The sequence below is a fragment of the Ornithodoros turicata genome, chromosome 2, assembly GCF_037126465.1.
Source record: "Ornithodoros turicata isolate Travis chromosome 2, ASM3712646v1, whole genome shotgun sequence".
In the NCBI taxonomy this organism is placed as follows: domain Eukaryota; kingdom Metazoa; phylum Arthropoda; class Arachnida; order Ixodida; family Argasidae; genus Ornithodoros; species Ornithodoros turicata.
Window position 1 is genome coordinate 149,254,417 of NC_088202.1, and position 21,891 is coordinate 149,276,307.

General features: G+C 46.3%; 1 protein-coding gene across 9 annotated transcripts in view; it reads right to left on the bottom strand.

Moving 5' to 3' along the window:
• LOC135386389 (amphiphysin-like) overlaps positions 1-21,891 on the bottom strand; it is a 49,942-nt gene that overhangs the window by 27,400 nt on the left and 651 nt on the right. For all 9 annotated transcript variants that reach the window (XM_064616299.1, XM_064616297.1, XM_064616298.1 and 6 more), the window contains exons 2-3: positions 606-686; positions 492-546 (exon numbers count right to left, since the gene is read on the bottom strand). In XM_064616299.1, the coding sequence (XP_064472369.1) occupies positions 492-546; positions 606-686 (136 nt within the window). The remainder of the gene's footprint in view (positions 1-491; positions 547-605; positions 687-21,891) is intronic.

A 21,891-nucleotide genomic window follows, 5' to 3' on the forward strand; every position in this document is an offset into this window, starting at 1 on the left:
AGTCCACAAGCTGCGTGTCTTCGAGTCTTGGAAACTTGCACCGTTTTCCACGGAACGCATTTTGGTTATGGTTGGTCCTGTGAGCTGTTGTTTCCGATGTATCCAGGAACGCACACACTTCTCGTCAACGCCAAATTCCTGTCCAGCTGCTTGCTTGCTACGATGATCTGGAGCTTGAACGCTGCAGTGTACGCATCGAGATGCTTGCCCATGACCGCAAATCGCATCACACGCTATAATCAGACCTTATTGCTGCTCGATTTGCATCGGCTAGCGAGGAACAGAGCATCAAAAGCACGCTGCTTCGTTGATTGCGTTATTTCCGTCGATTGATTGAATGGTTTCGCTCTCGACAAGAGGCTCCGGAGGTGCATTCCACGTGAATATTGCGGGGTGCGAGTAAATACGTTCCCTTATTTGATCGCCCACTATGTCAAACTAAGTGCAGACACATCAAGTTCCACCCAAAGTACACCGCGAAATAACTGTACCTTTGATGCACATGACATAGTTCTTGAATTCCTTTTGTAGCTTGAGCGCCGCATTCTGTAAACAGTGGTGGTTAGTACACCCTGGAGCGTCTGTAACATACCTCTTGGAATCACCTGTTGCCTGCTGAAGTTGTACATATAAACTTCGAATACTTCATCTTTCGTCTTGTCAGCCCTGCCAAGGTTCTGAAGAATCTGGAAAATGTCAAGGGGATCACACACATTTTCGCAATATCCCCATCATACAGCCTCTTTCCGCAGAACACAATACTCTCGACAAATGTCCCAAGTAGTGTACAGAAGCAAACTCTCGCAAATTCCTGTAGAGTCCCAATGGTTGCAATGGTCAAGTAGGCACCCTTCTTTTGGGCACACTCGAGTGTGCTGACACTGCTAAACAGCGTGAAACAGCTGTGCAGAATTACACTGCTCACTCGTTAGTGCCACTTCCCGTTGTCTGCTCATGAAGAGCCACTTGGACGCATTTGTTTTAGGGATATGTTGTCGGGAGAAGCGTTTCATAGCCATGCTTTCAAAGGTTTGGTGTGAAGCACTTTAGATGCTTAATTGTGGTCCAAAGTTTCCGACGTAGAGTTTCCTTCATAGCGAGGGTAACCCCCTAACTGTAAATAGATGACCAAAACACCCTCGGCCGTTATTTCTACTGAGCACCACCAGGGCCCTCAGGCAGGAATGACGTTCAAGTTAACTTTGATACGAGCTGTACCAGGGGTTGTGCCACTGGCAACAAAACGGTAAAGAGTAATTCAAATTACATTCCTCCACTGTGCTTCTGGCACATGTTGAACAAAATTGCTCAAATCGTGTACACCGCTCCTCTAAAGTGCCATGTACGGCTAGTGATAAAGTAACATGAACACTGCTGCAACCTGCGAACCAGGAAGAGAGCCACACTGGCAGTGCCTAGCAGAAAACATCGCCTTCATAGCGAGGGTAACCCCCTAACAGTAAATAGATTACCAAAACACCCTCCACCATTATTTCTACTGAGCACCACCAGGGCCCTCAGGCAGGAATGACGTTCAAGTTAACTTTGATACGAGCTGTACCAGTGGTTGTGCCACTGGCAACAAAACGGTAAAGAGTAATTCAAATTACATTCCTCCACTGTGCTTCTGGCACATGTTGAACAAAATTGCTCAAATCGTGTACACCGCTCCTCTAAAGTGCCATGTACGGCTAGTGATAAAGTAACATGAACACTGCTGCAACCTGCGAACCAGGAAGAGAGCCACACTGGCAGTGCCTAGCAGAAAACATCGCCTTCATAGCGAGGGTAACCCCCTAACAGTAAATAGATTACCAAAACACCCTCCAACATTATTTCTACTGATCACCACCAGGGCCCTCAGGCAGGAATGACATTCAAGTTAACTTTGATACAAGCTGTACCAGTGGTTGTGCCTCTGGCAACAAAACGGTAAAGAGTAATTCAAATTACATTCCTCCACTGTGCTTCTGGCACATGTTGAACAAAATTGCTCAAATCGTGTACACCGCTCCTCTAAAGTGCCATGTACGGCTAGTGATAAAGTAACATGAACACTGCTGCAACCTGCGAACCAGGAAGAGAGCCACACTGGCAGTGCCTAGCAGAAAACATCGCCTTCATAGCGAGGGTAACCCCCTAACAGTAAATAGATTACCAAAACACCCTCCACCATTATTTCTACTGAGCACCACCAGGGCCCTCAGGCAGGAATGACATTCAAGTTAACTTTGATACAAGCTGTACCAGTGGTTGTGCCTCTGGCAACAAAACGGTAAAGAGTAATTCAAATTACATTCCTCCACTGTGCTTCTGGCACATGTTGAACAAAATTGCTCAAATCGTGTACACCGCTCCTCTAAAGTGCCATGTACGGCTAGTGATAAAGTAACATGAACACTGCTGCAACCTGCGAACCAGGAAGAGAGCCACACTGGCAGTGCCTAGCAGAAAACATCGCCTTCATAGCGAGGGTAACCCCCTAACAGTAAATAGATTACCAAAACACCCTCCACCATTATTTCTACTGAGCACCACCAGGGCCCTCAGGCAGGAATGACGTTCAAGTTAACTTTGATACGAGCTGTACCAGTGGTTGTGCCACTGGCAACAAAACGGTAAAGAGTAATTCAAATTACATTCCTCCACTGTGCTTCTGGCACATGTTGAACAAAATTGCTCAAATCGTGTACACCGCTCCTCTAAAGTGCCATGTACGGCTAGTGATAAAGTAACATGAACACTGCTGCAACCTGCGAACCAGGAAGAGAGCCACACTGGCAGTGCCTAGCAGAAAACATCGCCTTCATAGCGAGGGTAACCCCCTAACAGTAAATAGATTACCAAAACACCCTCCAACATTATTTCTACTGATCACCACCAGGGCCCTCAGGCAGGAATGACATTCAAGTTAACTTTGATACGAGCTGTACCAGTGGTTGTGCCTCTGGCAACAAAACGGTAAAGAGTAATTCAAATTACATTCCTCCACTGTGCTTCTGGCACATGTTGAACAAAATTGCTCAAATCGTGTACACCGCTCCTCTAAAGTGCCATGTACGGCTAGTGATAAAGTAACATGAACACTGCTGCAACCTGCGAACCAGGAAGAGAGCCACACAGGCAGTGCCTAGCAGAAAACATCGCCTTCATAGCGAGGGTAACCCCCTAACAGTAAATAGATTACCAAAACACCCTCCACCATTATTTCTACTGAGCACCACCAGGGCCCTCAGGCAGGAATGACATTCAAGTTAACTTTGATACAAGCTGTACCAGTGGTTGTGCCACTGGCAACAAAACGGTAAAGAGTAATTCAAATTACATTCCTCCACTGTGCTTCTGGCACATGTTGAACAAAATTGCTCAAATCGTGTACACCGCTCCTCTAAAGTGCCATGTACGGCTAGTGATAAAGTAACATGAACACTGCTGCAACCTGCGAACCAGGAAGAGAGCCACACTGGCAGTGCCTAGCAGAAAACATCGCCTTCATAGCGAGGGTAACCCCCTAACAGTAAATAGATTACCAAAACACCCTCCACCATTATTTCTACTGAGCACCACCAGGGCCCTCAGGCAGGAATGACATTCAAGTTAACTTTGATACAAGCTGTACCAGTGGTTGTGCCTCTGGCAACAAAACGGTAAAGAGTAATTCAAATTACATTCCTCCACTGTGCTTCTGGCACATGTTGAACAAAATTGCTCAAATCGTGTACACCGCTCCTCTAAAGTGCCATGTACGGCTAGTGATAAAGTAACATGAACACTGCTGCAACCTGCGAACCAGGAAGAGAGCCACACTGGCAGTGCCTAGCAGAAAACATCGCCTTCATAGCGAGGGTAACCCCCTAACAGTAAATAGATTACCAAAACACCCTCCACCATTATTTCTACTGAGCACCACCAGGGCCCTCAGGCAGGAATGACATTCAAGTTAACTTTGATACAAGCTGTACCAGTGGTTGTGCCACTGGCAACAAAACGGTAAAGAGTAATTCAAATTACATTCCTCCACTGTGCTTCTGGCACATGTTGAACAAAATTGCTCAAATCGTGTACACCGCTCCTCTAAAGTGCCATGTACGGCTAGTGATAAAGTAACATGAACACTGCTGCAACCTGCGAACCAGGAAGAGAGCCACACTGGCAGTGCCTAGCAGAAAACATCGCCTTCATAGCGAGGGTAACCCCCTAACAGTAAATAGATTACCAAAACACCCTCCACCATTATTTCTACTGAGCACCACCAGGGCCCTCAGGCAGGAATGACATTCAAGTTAACTTTGATACAAGCTGTACCAGTGGTTGTGCCTCTGGCAACAAAACGGTAAAGAGTAATTCAAATTACATTCCTCCACTGTGCTTCTGGCACATGTTGAACAAAATTGCTCAAATCGTGTACACCGCTCCTCTAAAGTGCCATGTACGGCTAGTGATAAAGTAACATGAACACTGCTGCAACCTGCGAACCAGGAAGAGAGCCACACTGGCAGTGCCTAGCAGAAAACATCGCCTTCATAGCGAGGGTAACCCCCTAACAGTAAATAGATTACCAAAACACCCTCCACCATTATTTCTACTGAGCACCACCAGGGCCCTCAGGCAGGAATGACATTCAAGTTAACTTTGATACAAGCTGTACCAGTGGTTGTGCCTCTGGCAACAAAACGGTAAAGAGTAATTCAAATTACATTCCTCCACTGTGCTTCTGGCACATGTTGAACAAAATTGCTCAAATCGTGTACACCGCTCCTCTAAAGTGCCATGTACGGCTAGTGATAAAGTAACATGAACACTGCTGCAACCTGCGAACCAGGAAGAGAGCCACACAGGCAGTGCCTAGCAGAAAACATCGCCTTCATAGCGAGGGTAACCCCCTAACAGTAAATAGATTACCAAAACACCCTCCACCATTATTTCTACTGAGCACCACCAGGGCCCTCAGGCAGGAATGACATTCAAGTTAACTTTGATACAAGCTGTACCAGTGGTTGTGCCACTGGCAACAAAACGGTAAAGAGTAATTCAAATTACATTCCTCCACTGTGCTTCTGGCACATGTTGAACAAAATTGCTCAAATCGTGTACACCGCTCCTCTAAAGTGCCATGTACGGCTAGTGATAAAGTAACATGAACACTGCTGCAACCTGCGAACCAGGAAGAGAGCCACACTGGCAGTGCCTAGCAGAAAACATCGCCTTCATAGCGAGGGTAACCCCCTAACAGTAAATAGATTACCAAAACACCCTCCACCATTATTTCTACTGAGCACCACCAGGGCCCTCAGGCAGGAATGACATTCAAGTTAACTTTGATACAAGCTGTACCAGTGGTTGTGCCTCTGGCAACAAAACGGTAAAGAGTAATTCAAATTACATTCCTCCACTGTGCTTCTGGCACATGTTGAACAAAATTGCTCAAATCGTGTACACCGCTCCTCTAAAGTGCCATGTACGGCTAGTGATAAAGTAACATGAACACTGCTGCAACCTGCGAACCAGGAAGAGAGCCACACTGGCAGTGCCTAGCAGAAAACATCGCCTTCATAGCGAGGGTAACCCCCTAACAGTAAATAGATTACCAAAACACCCTCCACCATTATTTCTACTGAGCACCACCAGGGCCCTCAGGCAGGAATGACATTCAAGTTAACTTTGATACAAGCTGTACCAGTGGTTGTGCCACTGGCAACAAAACGGTAAAGAGTAATTCAAATTACATTCCTCCACTGTGCTTCTGGCACATGTTGAACAAAATTGCTCAAATCGTGTACACCGCTCCTCTAAAGTGCCATGTACGGCTAGTGATAAAGTAACATGAACACTGCTGCAACCTGCGAACCAGGAAGAGAGCCACACTGGCAGTGCCTAGCAGAAAACATCGCCTTCATAGCGAGGGTAACCCCCTAACAGTAAATAGATTACCAAAACACCCTCCACCATTATTTCTACTGAGCACCACCAGGGCCCTCAGGCAGGAATGACATTCAAGTTAACTTTGATACAAGCTGTACCAGTGGTTGTGCCTCTGGCAACAAAACGGTAAAGAGTAATTCAAATTACATTCCTCCACTGTGCTTCTGGCACATGTTGAACAAAATTGCTCAAATCGTGTACACCGCTCCTCTAAAGTGCCATGTACGGCTAGTGATAAAGTAACATGAACACTGCTGCAACCTGCGAACCAGGAAGAGAGCCACACTGGCAGTGCCTAGCAGAAAACATCGCCTTCATAGCGAGGGTAACCCCCTAACAGTAAATAGATTACCAAAACACCCTCCACCATTATTTCTACTGAGCACCACCAGGGCCCTCAGGCAGGAATGACATTCAAGTTAACTTTGATACAAGCTGTACCAGTGGTTGTGCCACTGGCAACAAAACGGTAAAGAGTAATTCAAATTACATTCCTCCACTGTGCTTCTGGCACATGTTGAACAAAATTGCTCAAATCGTGTACACCGCTCCTCTAAAGTGCCATGTACGGCTAGTGATAAAGTAACATGAACACTGCTGCAACCTGCGAACCAGGAAGAGAGCCACACTGGCAGTGCCTAGCAGAAAACATCGCCTTCATAGCGAGGGTAACCCCCTAACAGTAAATAGATTACCAAAACACCCTCCACCATTATTTCTACTGAGCACCACCAGGGCCCTCAGGCAGGAATGACGTTCAAGTTAACTTTGATACGAGCTGTACCAGTGGTTGTGCCTCTGGCAACAAAACGGTAAAGAGTAATTCAAATTACATTCCTCCACTGTGCTTCTGGCACATGTTGAACAAAATTGCTCAAATCGTGTACACCGCTCCTTATTCTTACTCCCACAGGAGCGGCATCCAAAGTATTGCTCCGTAGACGAAAGCGTGCTGGGCGATCGCAATGACAAATCCTCTCACGTCACAGGAAACGCAAGGCACACGTCACCTTAAAGATGGCGGCGCCCGTGATCGGCGCCCAAACCGTTTGTAAACAATGCGGTTGTAGTTTCTGCGCGACGTTTTGGACGTCTTTCGATCACTGTAATTATTTTTATCCGATAATCTCGCGGTAATCCGCGCAGTTTTGCACATAAGGCCTCGTACTGTTGACGACTTTCAAAGATGTGATGACGACCGAGTGTTAAAGTAGCACAGAAGTCATTTTTAACACCCTGTTTTCTTCCCATAAGACTTAAGTAGGCCGGTAAGATGCACCATGCGAAGTACTTCACACCACAGAGTCATTATTATCGCACAAATTGAATTTTAAAGTACGCCGCAGAAAGCGACCGTGCGCAACGGCGGTGAAGCCAGTCTGTGATTAGCCTGGAACCTCGCGCTGACGCTATAAGGAGAACGCTCGCTGATTGGTCTAGAGAAATGTCTGCTACTCCTTTGTCGTCTGCTACTCGGCTGTTCGGGGTTCTGAAAAAGCCTTTCTCCTGGCTCGGTAATGATTTCAGCCGCTCCTTCTATCCCCAATTCTCCGGGAGAACTGGCAAAACTGGTTTACGGCGGCAAAGGGACAAGGCGCTGACCGGCGAATTGACCGGCGAACCAGAACGAGTTCTCCTTATAACGTCATCGGTGACGTGGCATCATACCTCCTCCTCCTCGTAATACCCGCGGTAAATTCGCGGACCCATGTTTACGTGAGTTTTTTTCTGGAAAACAAATTGCACACATCAAAACCTTTAGCGCCATTCGGTAAAATGACACACACACACCTTCATCGGACGTCTTAATCTTAATTTTTTTGGAAGGCCCTCTGTACTCCTTTAAATGGGCTACCATGTTGCGGAAGAAGCACCGCATAGTTTAGGCTGGCAAAATACGTCAATCTCTTGGCTTTACGACGACGGAAATATATCGGTAAGCGGCAAAACGACATGTAAACAAAGTCACATGACCTCAAAAGGACGTTTTCTATGACGTGCGACCAGAATAAGATGGCAGTTTTGCAAAAAGCACCCGCTTGAGGGTAGTTACAACAAAGGCGGGTTTGCGTCATCCCTGCCAGAGCCCCTGCGGGTGACACAAACCCGCCATTGTTGTAACTACCCGCCCAGACACCTCGTCGCAAGTCCAATGGCCGAGAGGCTTGGCGCGCTTGGAATGCTGCCACGAGTTGGAGCGTGAAGAATATGCGAAATATATTATCAGGCGGTGCTTAAGATTTCAAGCTTAGGACCAAGCACGAATTCAAACCAACGCTAGGAACTACACAACAAATTGGTAATTATTCTGGCATCGCGCCTGAAACAGGTTTGCCGTATTACATTCTGGTCCCGGGATTTTCTCAAGATTTCGGGAGGTGAAAAACAGTCGGACCCCAACGCTACTAGCAAAGTCTCTCTGGGATATTTGAACATACATAATATCTTCCATGTAAGGTACGAGTGTAAGAGACCATAAGTAGCACGTTTCTCGCGGTGCAGTCCAGGTAATGCTGACATATGAACCCTCTTCGCAAGCCGTCTACGGAACGATGGACTTGATCAACGGTCAGCATGCACATTGCAGAGACACCGTGTCTGGCTTCGAAACTTGACAAGGGGTTTTCCCTATCCACCTGTCACATTGGTAAAGCATTCTTCCCATCACTTCGTCACCATATTGGAAGCAACATACGCCAGGAAACCCATATACTGTATAAGTGGTTAAATTCGCGGGCTCAATAGTTGGCGCATTTGTGAGGAGCCAGGATGAGGCGGTACTGCGGTGCGTTCACCCTGCACTTAGGGGCCCTCCATAGTGAAAATTCAGGAAGCCCTTCTGACTGAGAGAGCTGAGATTTACTCGGCTGGTGTCGGGATCATAGCCGAATTGCCATGTCTCCCGTCATTCCTGTCATCGCATGGGGCAGGTACGATTGGCATTCAAGGCAGCGTAAGAAACAGCGTGCCTCAGCGTCCTGGGTAAAATTTCTTGGATTATCTTTGCGTATTTTTCTGTCCGCGGAACTTGGCCAAGAAAATTGCTACTTATACAATATAGTTTGTCGTCCCTATTAAACACCCAACGAAGCACATACAGAGACTAGGCAAGATCTCATCTAAAAGGATACGAATAAAATACCCGGCACGATGCCAGGTCGACAAAGGGAGGGACGTTCCAAATATAACAGTTATTTCCGTCCTTCCAGACGGCACATTTTCCTAAAGACAGCCTTTAGGCCTACATCAGACAACCACTGGACCAATACAATGTCAATGACACGATAATTTCTGCGTGAAACCCAAGGTGGTTATATATGTACCACAACTTCCGGGGTGGCGATCCCTCATACTGTGAGCGGGTAAAGCACTTTCCTGTCTTGCAGCTGAGTCTTGCGGGGAAGCCTAGAAAAAATCACTTCGTCTGACGTACGTCGAGCCCCAAATATTTGGCAGGCGCTTGCGAGGCGGTTATGAGAGTTCTATGCAGCGATTTCTAGCTGCATTTCACGGTTCATTTAAATGGGGCGCCTTATTTAAGTAATTATTTTGCATGTTGGCGTAAAAGCACACGTTCTAAAGTTACCATAGTCAGCAGGTGTTTATTGATTCGCTTTTTTTTTGTTTTTGTCTGCCCCTTCTAAGATGGCGGCTCGCCGGTGTTACGGTGCGGTGGCCTCCCTTCCCTTTCCTGTCGTAATTCTATATTTGATTTGAGGGGGCGCCACCGCCTCGTGACTCGGCCTCACAGGGGCGGCGTCCAATGTATTGCTCTGCAGACGGAAGCGTGCTGGGCGAACGCAATGCATCCTGGACAGGTCCTGGTCGCACGTGACCGTAGAGATGGCGGCGCCCAAACTGTTTGTAAACAATGCGGTTGTTGTTTCTGCACAACGTTTTGGATGTTTTTCGATCACGGTAATTATTTTTATCCGATAATCTCGCAGTAAAACGCGCAGTTTTACACATAAAGCCTCGTAATGTTGACAACTTCCAAAGATGTGATGACGACCGCGCGTTAAGACTTACCGAGCCGATGGGATGCATTTAAACTAAGGTGAAATGGGCTACCATGTCGCGGAAGAAGCACCGCATACTTTACGCTAGCAAAATACGGTCATCTCTCGGTGTTATGACGGCGAACATATGTCGGTAAGCGGCAAAACGACAGGCAAACAAAGTCGCATGACCTCAAAATGACGTTTTCTATGACGTGCGACCAGGACAAGATGGCAGTTTTGCCAAAAGCACCCGCTTGAGGGTAGTTACAACAATGGCGGGTTGGTGTCACTCCTGTGCTCGGCCTCGAAGACCATCGTGCCAGTTCGAAATCAAGGGGGAAGCATACATGGTGGTTATGATGATGAGTTGTGTTTTATCGGCACATGTGCGAGGCGATACCTAGTGACGTAGGTGAAAAATGTTTGCAATTACAAGTTGTTTACGAAACAGTTTCTACTCGAAATCATTTTGAACCTCTTTGTACTTAGATGGTTTGCAAGTGGGAGTAGTTTCATAAACCATTTACAACTGCAGACGTTTTTCACCCGGGGTCTCAGGATGACAACAGTTTTCGCACAGATTTGAGCTGGAAGAAAGTGGACATATTCGCCTGAAGGCGAAATCCTCCACTCCAAGAAACGACAACGACGAAAAGGAAACATAAATAGGGAGGATTATCCCCGCCCCGGCGACATTGTCTGCGCCACCTGCGCCTACGTGTAAAAGAAACGACATACATGCAGCTTGCGCCAAAAGTCCACGGAACACGCGAACGGCGTTTTTCTCCGCGACGCGCCACCCTAGCGGCGACCGGAAGTTGACGGGAGCGGACAAGTCCATTCATTTTGAGGGGGCGCAGGGCATAACACAGGCAACGACCCACCGTGGCGTAAGCAGCAATTACCCGTAATCTTATCTTTATTTAGTCAATATTGCAAAATGTACAGAAAGCGGGACTGTGAGGGCAAGCCCTGTAGCACAGTTCAAGAATTAACAGCTAATAGATACAGTTTAGTTGTGATTAAGATATTGGTAAATCGATATAAGATAAAAAAAAAAGTACATGGGGAGTTACCCGATAACTAATACACTGATAAGGTACTAAAGAACACACGGGGAGTTACCCGACAATAAACAGACTGTTAAGTTATTGAGAAGCCTCGCGAGCACACAGCCTTATAAAGTTGAGAAAAACTATTTTAACCAAAACATGGTATGTTATCTTATAATTCATCACATGGTTACATGTATAGTGGTGATGGGGTATTATGCTGGGAGTGTAAGAAACTGCGTAACTGATACTTCAAATGGGGAAAAGATATTAGGGATCGTATATGAGACGGCAATGAATTCCAGACATTAGATCCGAAAGGCATGCCCGTGGAACGTTTCACCAGGCAAATTCCTATCGCAGTTCGCAGCTGGAAGTTAACAGGAATGACACAGAGCGACAACAGTTGGCTTCTGCAGTTTCTCTTCTCTTTTTCGTTCTCGTCTTTCTTTTATTTTGTCCGGGGATGACGGGCGCTGGGCAAATAAAAGCGTACGATATTGACGTAGAAACAAGAGAGGGAACAAAGACCCAAATGACACTTCATTAATATTTTATTAGTATCGCCTGAAACGCCGTTCGCGGAGATCACAGCGGACATGCAGTCTGGCAGCGATTGATAGAGCCGGCCCACGAGGTGTATTTACTACGTCTTCCTCGAGGAACGTCCATTCCATGTTTATCGCCTCCCATAAGCCGTCCTTGGACCGAATTGGCACCCGCTTTTTGCTCGTTACGAATTTCATCATACCCCATATATTTTAAATCACGTTCAGATCCGGGCTGCACGCGGGCCACTCATGCTGCATATGATACCAAGATCGTCTAGTATGCGCTGGACAGTGGACGACATGTAAACGGGGGTTCTGTCTCGCTGCAGAAGAAAGCAACCGTCAGGGAAAGGACCGTCAAGGACATATAGGAGCAGATGATCTTCGATGACTCTAACGTATGCTGCTCCGTTGAAGCGGCCGTCTAGGCGGACAAGAGGCCCCAAGCCGAACGCACGCTCACGGAGTGCCGTACTCCGGAGTACCACGCTGTGAACGTACTGGGGAAGATACCTGAAAAGGAAAAAGGCCGTCTCGAAGCACTCTCAAGGTATTACCCAGACCATCTCCTCTGGGACCACTTTGTACTAAACGTTGCCTCATCAGTAAACACTGTGCGGGGTCATGCACACTCCGCGTAGCGTAAGGCCAGTCTTGCCTCTCAGTGCTCCGGTTTCTGAACCGCGACTCCGGCACGGAGACCCCCGAGGCACGCTAATCTTCGTCGGATGGTTGCACTCGACTCTTGCAGGCTCAGCTCCTTCTTTAGATCGACAGCCCTCAGAAACGGGTCGATCACGTTTGCAGCAATTATTGCCCCGTCCTCGTCCGTCGTCGTTGCTCGCGGCCGTCCAGACTTTAGTGCATCTTCAAGTTGCCCTTCATCACGGAAGCGTTGAATGATACGGTTCACCGAAGACATCCCACCTCTCGAGTAATCGTTCGATGAAAATGCCCTGCAAGCGACATGGACGCGTTCTGTCGCCTCCGCTCCAGACTATAATCCTGTCGCCGGTCATCTTGAACTAGTGCTGAGGCGAAGAAGGCTTTGTCTTTTTATACAGTTGCAGTGATGATTAGGTGAGGGGGACACCAAGCATCATACTGACAGTTGACGGTTGCTTTATTCTGCAGCAAGACAGAAGCCCGGTTCACATGTCGTCCACTGTCCAGCGCAGACTAGACGATCTTGGTATCGTGCAGCTTGAGTGGCCAGCGTGCAGCCCGGATCTGAACGTGATTTAAAATATATGGGGTATGATGAAATTCGGAATGAGCAAAAAGCGGGTGCCAATTCGGTCCAAGGACGCCTTATGGGAGGCGATAAACATGGAATGGACGTTCCTCGAGGAAGACGTAGTAACTACACCTCCTCTATCAATCGCTGCCAGACTGCATGTCCGCTGTGATCTCCGCGAACGGCGTTTCAGGCGATACTAATAAAATATTAATGAAGTGTCATTTGGGTCTTTCTTCCCTCTCTTGTTTCAACGTCAATATCGTACGCTTTTATTTGCCCAGCGCCCGTCATCCCCGGACAAAATAAAAGAAAGACGAGAACGAAAAAGAGAAAAGAAACTGCAGAAGCCAACTGTTGTCGCACTGTGTCATTCCTGTTATCTTCCAGCTGTGAACTGCGATTGGAATTTGCCTGGTGAAACGCTCCACGGGCATGCCCTTGTGGGGTAATTGCTGCAAACGCCACGGTGTGTCGTTGCCTGTATTATGCCCTGCGCCCCCTCAAAATGAATGGACCTGTCCGCTCCCGCCAACTTCCGGCCGCCGCTAGGGTGGCGCGGCGCGGAGAAAAACGCCGTTCGCGTGTTCCGTGGACTTTTGGCGCAAGCTGTACACGTAAGGTTTGTCTGTCTAGTGTGGCGACATGTTGCACGTGCCACAGGATAATTTCGATCACCTGGGGTTCTTTTGACGTGCGCCGGAAATCTCTGACGGTATTGGAAGCAACGTTTACCTCTCCCACATTGCTGCCGTCCTTGGACGTTACCGACTGAGCCCCTTGGGTATAGAAAATGGCGTCATGTCCTAAAAAGGGCTTAGTGACGGTTGTGAGAGCGCCATTTGAACCACAAGCGATCGCACACCGAGCAACTGAGTGACTTGTTCGTATAGGGGCCGGGTAAGCGAGGTTTGCCTCCACGCACGTTTGTGTACGATGAGCTGGGTCTTGACATTCTCGTGGGTCTCCATGGTGTCTGAAGCAGAACCACTACCACGCTTCCCGTGTTCGACGCCGCAATCTCGGGAAACGAGCGCTCTCATTTATTTTACGCAAAAACGGGGAATAATTTATACCATTCTCATCTCCAGCTAAAATTTGTCGAAAATAGTGGAGCAATTCTCTGGGAGACGACACCGCATTTTTCAGTCCCAAAAATTGGCCGGACGGATTCTTGACGAGTTTGATTTACCAACATATATTCTCTGTGTTTCGCCCCGCCAGTGAGATCATATAATGCACCGTACAAATTCTTCGTCTCACCTTCATCTCAGTCAGGTGCATTTCAACATTAGGAAATCTGAGAGAACATTTTTTCAGAGAGCGCCGTTTTGAACTATGGGATTGCTGATAACAACGGGGTACGTTTCGGTTCTTCCACGAGGAATCGAGGTGAGTGAAAAAGAAACCGTTCATTCCAGTAATCTCCCAGGATGCAACGCGTGGAGCATTGGAATGTTCTCAAATCGTCTATTACCGAATTGCGGACGCAATTCGTATAATTAAAATAAAGTATTTCCTGGACCCATCTTGCAAGGAGTGACAAGCGCTGGGCCCTCATAGCCTAAATATAGGCCACATATACCTGGGCGTGCCATACCCGATGCCATACCAGCAGGGCAGGGATTTTTCAGTGAGCGTAATCACGGTCGTTAAAATATTTCACTAATAAAAAAAGACTACTTCCCCCGCAGGCGTCTCCTTGCCCCGTTGCATGGAATGCAATTAAGTGATGTCTTACGAATATTTTTGCGTCTCTTTTTCCTCTATATTTCTGTCCTTTCATTGAGGCGTCAAAAGGATGTTTTGTTGTCCTTTTTTAGGACGCCGGTTAATCTCGAGATTCCTTAGGAATGGTCCAAGCTGGTCGACGAAAACTCAACAACCAACGATGGGTGAAACGAATCCATGAGAAGGACGACTACAATTCCCTCAATTCAATTATGGAATTACTCTCCGGAATGTCTCAAAGGATTTCATCCCGCTCCGAGAAATACATCGCCTCCCAAATGAAAAGAAAATCCTTCCACAATGCCTCACCCGCGACCAGCCTCAGTGGTTGACGTTTACTGGAATCGAGTCCACTCTTGGGTCTACACACGAGACAACATACACAACGGGGGAAAGCCACGTCTTGAAATAACGATAGAAACTTGGGTCGCTATCCAATGGACGCTCAGTGAGTAGGAAATAAATTTCTCTCGATTACAAGACTGAATACAGGCAAGAATGGGTCGTAATTTTGCCAAGAAATATTTGCTAGCGACACGGGGATCTCGCACGAAGGAAGGAAAAATCCCTTTTGGCTTCCACTATACTCAGTGACGATAAGTGCACTTGAAGGACCGATGGGAACGGGCCTTGCAAGCTACATAGTAGGACCTTTTTCACAGTGGCCTATGCGCATGCGTATGACCTTGAGGCGCCGGAAAGGATTATATCCGTCTTCACTAGATGGCGCACTATGGGGACGACAGAAGTGGGAACCAGTGAGGGGACCGCGCGAATGGCGCGAGCTTGTCGGCCCCGCAACTCCGGACCGGCTTTGGTCCTTTCTGCTATCCAGGTGAATTTGTTTTGAAGAGCGCCGAGTATGGTTCGTTGGATAGTCGCTAGGATAGGACGAGTATGTGAAAAAGGTCCCAGTGGTAGCATACTCTATTTGGAGTGCGGGCTTTGTCTATTTTATAAGGCGAGAAGAGCAGAAAAGTTGTCTGTGTACATTATCAACTCAGTTATCATCACCGACAGTGCAGGAACTCCTTATCTCCACACTTGTTCTCCTCTCTCGGACTTCCTGAGCATCCCGACCGGCAATGGCAATAGCGTTCGACCCACGCTTTGTGTACAGATGGGCTGTTTTAGAAGCGCACATCTTCCATGAAGAGCTTTTATCCCCGCAAGCAATGGACGCATTCCTAGCCGCTAATCCACAATAAAGGAGATATTAAAGGTACTGTAAAGCAGTAGACAAGCAGGATATGCTGGCGATGTGGCTTGAGACTTTGTTGCTTGTAAATCCTATATGCGGAACCATACGACCGACAACGCTCTCTAAATATTTTTAATTTATCACGAAAAATCCGGCGTAGTGCAGCGGCGCGACGCCTGGTGTCGAACAACTCCCTGTGCAGCGGGCAACACTGTCGAATATGTATTACGCATTCAGCACTATTTTGTCGCGTTTTGTTCTTTTGGTGGCTATATTATTTCGTGTCATATTTCGATAGGAGTTTAGTGTGTGTTTTTTTGCGAAATAAAATCAAAAAGAAACACAGCGGTGTTCGGATGTCGGGCCCAGTGTTATACGCATGCAACGTGGTTCCCGCCGTACGCGGCTGAGAGTACGGATCCCTTCCGAATATAATAGTGTTGCCCGTAATATTTAATTTTGATTTTCTAATTAATTGCACCACCGATTGGAATGAAATTTGCGCCGTTTTTCTACCGATGGCCTGGACTATCGAATAGCCACGCTAAATGAAATTCGGCCTCTGCTGCTTTACAGTACGTTTAAAAGGCCGTCTGTGACGTCAAAAGCTGGCTAGCCTAATTGTCCGTTGGACGCTCGTTTTTGCGGGTCAACTGCGTCGAATGCAATATGGAAAAAAAATGGCCTCCTTGCGTCTCCCCTGTACATGACGGGCAGCAATAACTGCGCCGCTAGCCAGTTTATATACCTGACAGAACGTTGAATGGAACACCCATGAACACAGACCAAGGTTCAAACAGAGTTTCGGCTCATTTAGGCCTTGCAAGCATTTAGGTCGGCACATCATGTCCGTCCTTTCCCACATCATAACCCATCATTCGACATCATCGTCACAACGCTGCGCTACTGCTTGTACGGCTAGCACGTTTCCGTCTTCCGCTACGTATGTGGCCAGTTGTGGCGATGATGGAACTGCTCGCCGGTAGTCGGCCACGCTCAGAGCTATAGCTCTCTACTTGCACTGGCACTGGGTTCAGGCAACGCCATGCCGGGATGCCATGGTTGACGGAGGCATGTCGGCATGTGCCAGTATATATCGTGTTTTTCTGCGTCGGGTATTCACAGAGCCACTTATTTCTAGTCGGGTAGCTTCAGTGTGCTGCGTTTTAAATCGTGGCTTTGCGTATGCATATTAGCAAATGCGTAATAATTAGACTACCAATTTTCGTGCAAACGCATAGTTTTTCTCTCTCGATATAGTGCCGTATCTGCACAATAAGAACACTTTCCCTCGTAGTTTGGGACCGATTAAGGGGGTTCTATAGTGCGTATAGAAGTGTACGTTATAGCATGTTCCACATGACACACACATAAAAAAACGATGATGCGATGGGGCTGATGTCACGCTGCTCTCTCTCTCTCTCTTCTACTTTTATTCCTTTTTTAAAAATTATTATTGAAGGTTTTACTGGCTTCGGGAATGCTCGAGAATTTCGGTCAAAGTATAATATGTTATCGATGTTTCGGTGGGATGCGGTGCTCAGCCCCACCCTGGCTGCTAAAAACGAAACTCAACGTGACCATTTTTATAACGAGCGATAAGATACAGGGTACCCTCTGAGGGGGGAAAAACGGCTTGTCCTCTTTGGAGTAGAACTTACACCCTCCAGGAGTGAGCTTCACTTTATTTATTTTCCCAGAAGTAACCATGACACCAGTTGCGTGTATCATGCTGACACCAATGGAACAGATTTATGCCATTGCCTCTGCAGCTGCTTGGGAATATCTGGTATCCGACGTAATCAGTGGGTGTGCTCCCACGTAACGGTGAGAACTTGACCAACCGACAGTTTTAGTGCAAAACATACTTGTACGTACTCAAAAATACAGTATTTTAAGTACTTTTTCCGATATTTTGGTACTCTACTTACAATACTTTTTGCGACAAGTATTTTAAACGTATTTAAAATACCTTTTTCGGTATTTACTACTCAGTACTCAAAATACCTGTAATACCTTACCTCAATTTTCAGCTCACTGGAACTGCTTATATCCCATTTCGCCTAATCCGGATTATCAGATTAAAGCGGAGTGAGGGGTGATAGGCGTTAGGCGAAATGGGACAAGTGGGCGTGTCTGCAAGAAATGAATGAGGGAGCAGAGTAGCGACACTGTGAGCCGCGTCGCCTAGCAACGGGACGCCCCCTTCTCCGGCGGAGCCATGCATGGAGGAGACTCAACATGGACGGCGAGTTCTTGAAAGGAGAAACCACGTGACACAATCGGTCCAATCGCGGACGGAATACTCTGTACCCCTATTTAGTGACTCTACACTTTACATTTACAAATGAAGGTGTGTGCGATACCACTAATAATAAAATGAATAGATTATTACTGAGTAAAACTTTTTCGTTGATTCATTAATTGATGGATGAATGAATGTCTAACGTAAAAAATGGATATGTTCCCCTACAGACTGGAAACGGAAACGGACCCGCTACTACTATGCAAAGTCACTAGCGCGGTCGCAGGTCTTTCGTGCGACTCAGGGCATTGGACTTTGATTTTATTTGTATTATTTTTTTCCGTGAAAAGAGTGGAGGGAACACGAAGGCCGATTACGATGGTGAGCCCTCCATTTCTTTCAATAGGAGGCCCAGCCCTCCGATTTGTGACGATGACGTTTCTCGAGTAGAGGTCTATTCCACTAAAATTACGCGACAAACGTAATGAAATCTTTGGTGAGCATCGATGGAGGAGAAAATACTGGCGCCAATCGTCATGTATGGTCACCATGAGACTTTGTGTTACGCCTCTTCAAATGAGCTCCCACTTGGTTACCTTTTTGTACGATGCCGCCCTTCGTAGACACCTTAGGTACTTATTCACATACGCGTCGTATCCTAGCGGCTCTCCAACGAACCATGCTCGGCGCGCGTCAAAACAAATCCACGCGGATAGTCCCCCACTTCTGTCGTCCCCATACTGCGCCATCTAGCGAAGACGGAGATAATCCTCTCCGGCGCCTCAAGGTCATACGCACGCGCATAGGCCATTGTGAAAAAAGGTCCATTGGAACAGTAGATCAAGCGTACAGGAATATAAGGCACGATTATTTATTATTAAATAGCTCTCCGCAATAACGATGGAAGTGAAAATTTGCACTTTGGAGAAATAAGGAAAAGAACGAGAATAGCTGTAATACTTTTTGCGTTAGTATTATACCACTCAAAAATGTGTATTATCAGTATTAATGTATTACTCATAGGACAGTAATATCTGTTGGACTTGACACTGACCATCGGCCCGGTATGACTCAGCTGTTGTATGCACCGATAACCAAGGTAACCTGGTTGGTGAAAACAGACCCACGTGATTACACATTTGTACTGTCGCATTTTCCCCACTGGCTTTGTCACAATTAGGGTTTGGATCCCAAAATCCTGGGATTTCAAGAGTCCAGATCTAGAGAAAAACGAACGGTGTCTTACAGACTTTGTTAAAAAAACGCAATTTGCATTCCGAAACCGAAAGCAACCTCGTCGTCCATGACACATGACTAGGGACCGCATTTTTTGGCCTTTGCCTATAAATGCCTTTAAACGCCTAAAGGCGCCATTTTCGATGTTACCTGCCTTTTTATTGACACCGTTAGGTTGGAGCCTTTCTTAACATATTTAGATACCATACCAACATTTTTTTAGAGACGCAAGTGCGAGTGCACCTCTCAGGCTAATGCTGAGTGCAGCGTTTTGCTCCTTTTGTTCCTTTTTGCGTTTCGTTCCCTTCAGTATCTTGGTTTGCTAGAGCTTGCTGATGCATATTTCATCAAAAGATTTGGCCTTTCAAGATCATCAAGGGCAGATAACTCAAAATATTACTCAATATAGCGTTGTTCTTGGGCCACTAGTTAGCATTCGTGTTGGGAGAAATTGAAGCTTGTACGGTTTAAACGAGCGAGCCTTCTAGGAAGGAGCACTCTGAAACACCCACAAAGCAAAAGAGCGACCAGACTAACTGCCTATTTTGGTGTTTTTGAGGGCCTAAACGCCTGCCCATTATCCGGGCCCTACACATGACAATGTTAAGCAAGCGAGCCATAGCCCTTATTAACATTAAAACTTGCGCAAGATCATAAGGAGCCTTTCGGTCCATAGGTTTACACGAAATACGCCCTTTTATTTATTGGGATACCTAAATATGTATCGACACGAGCGACATTCCCTAGAATATTTGACATCAGTTGACGAGTTTAGCTGTCAATTAAGTACGAGGGCTCAACGTCAACTGTATCATAGCAGAGAGGAGACACGTTCCAACACAAAGGCCATATTCTGACAAACGCTTAATATACTATTATTAACTGGAATGATCTTCCCTCGAATATTGCGGAGCTCACTGATCACACCACATTTCATAGGAAGATATCATCTAACATTTAACCATTCACTAATAATCAATTGATTCCTTTCTTTTCGCACCGTTATTTGTCAAGTGCATTTATTGTTATACCTAATATCTGCACAACCCCACTCTCCCATGCAATGCTCGCAAGAGCCTTTGGGGTATTGTAAATAAATAAATAATATGGGACAAAACGAGCAGATTTGTTTTTTTCTCCCACTAGAATATTCCGTGGGGACACACATACTGTATGGCAATTTGTTATAGCATGGATGATCCCCTATGCGACATCCTGGGGATCATTGCATCCATGTTTACAAATCCCACAATTGTAAAAAGGGAGTGATTATTATACCTGGTGACTAGACGTGGTCTGAAGGCCTCATTCAACATTTTCTTTTGTTTTTGTACTTTGCAATGACATCCGTATTTTTAGAATCTGTATCAATCTCAATCTGTATTTTTTCAAAATTAACGAAATCACTGCCTACTTGTCAGAACCGCTGCCTCCACCTTCTGCGGACATCTTCAAGTACTGGAAGGACAACCAAAAATATCCCGATTTGACGAAACTGTTCCTGATTCACACCCCCATCGACAGTAATGTCAGAAAGGCCACGTCGGGTGTCACAGCTGATAAAAAATGCGGTAGGCTAGATCCTGAGCTGGTGAGAATACTGGTGTTTTTGAACGAAAATCCGCATTAATTACTTTCATCCGTGTTTTCTCGTTTGTTCATTTACATTGCTCTGAAGTGAAAGAGTTCAGGGAGGAACTCTTACATTACAAGTTTAAGAGTCACATGGTTTTGCTTTTGTCTTAGTTTCGTGGAAAGAATTTAGACACGAGCGCTCATGTATTTCTTGATGAACAACGCGTTAAGTAAATTACATTTACGAAGAAGTGTATATGTCGATTGTCTCCTGAAAGTGAAATATTATTGAATTTGTTTGTCGTCAAACAAAGAGATGAAATTCTGCTTCAAAGCACTTTTCGGTAGAAGTGCTTTCCCCAGGTATTTTAAACTCTTCTTTAAGAAAAGATTCGTGGATTCGCAGAACCTTCATTGGATATTCTGGATTCGTCCCGTTTCTACTCTTTAGGGAGTCAATTGAGATAACCACACGAGGGAATTGTGTCGGCAATCCCTCATTTATCCATTAGCCTCAACCGCTGAGGTTTTTAAATATATCAGCTTTGCTGTCCATTAAACTTGTTCGAAGGGTGACCAAAACCCGGAAAACATGCTTATAAAAGTGATAAGATCTCACGGTGTACACAACAAGCTAACAATTAAACTCCTCGTCTGCGGTTGTACTTGGCAGTGATGGGGACAAGACAGCCCGAAACATGAGGTTCCTTGATTGGCCATCGTGACTTAGGTGAACCTAGTAGAGAGACTACTCCCTATTTATTCTACGCATATTATGAGTGCAGGAAATCCATTACTCTAGGTGGAGAGGGCACCGCTATTTTTACGGCACTTTTTGTTAGTGGACAACACACAGCTGGTGCTGCCCGGAATAATCGCGACGACGCTATCATCGAGACATCATTAAACAACCAAGTTGTGGCTTTCAGGAAGGCGTTTCTTCGCATTAACAAAAAAAGACGGTTGCATCGTCGGCACAAAACAGCTCAATTTCGGATCCTAATTTGCTTTAGCCGGGAATTTAAACCGCGACCAAGCGACAGGACGGGCAAATCAACGAGGTAGAGTTTCGTGCACCGCTTCTACATACTTTAGTATGGTGGCAGCCGCGAGATCGCAAAATGGAACCAGAAATCAGGT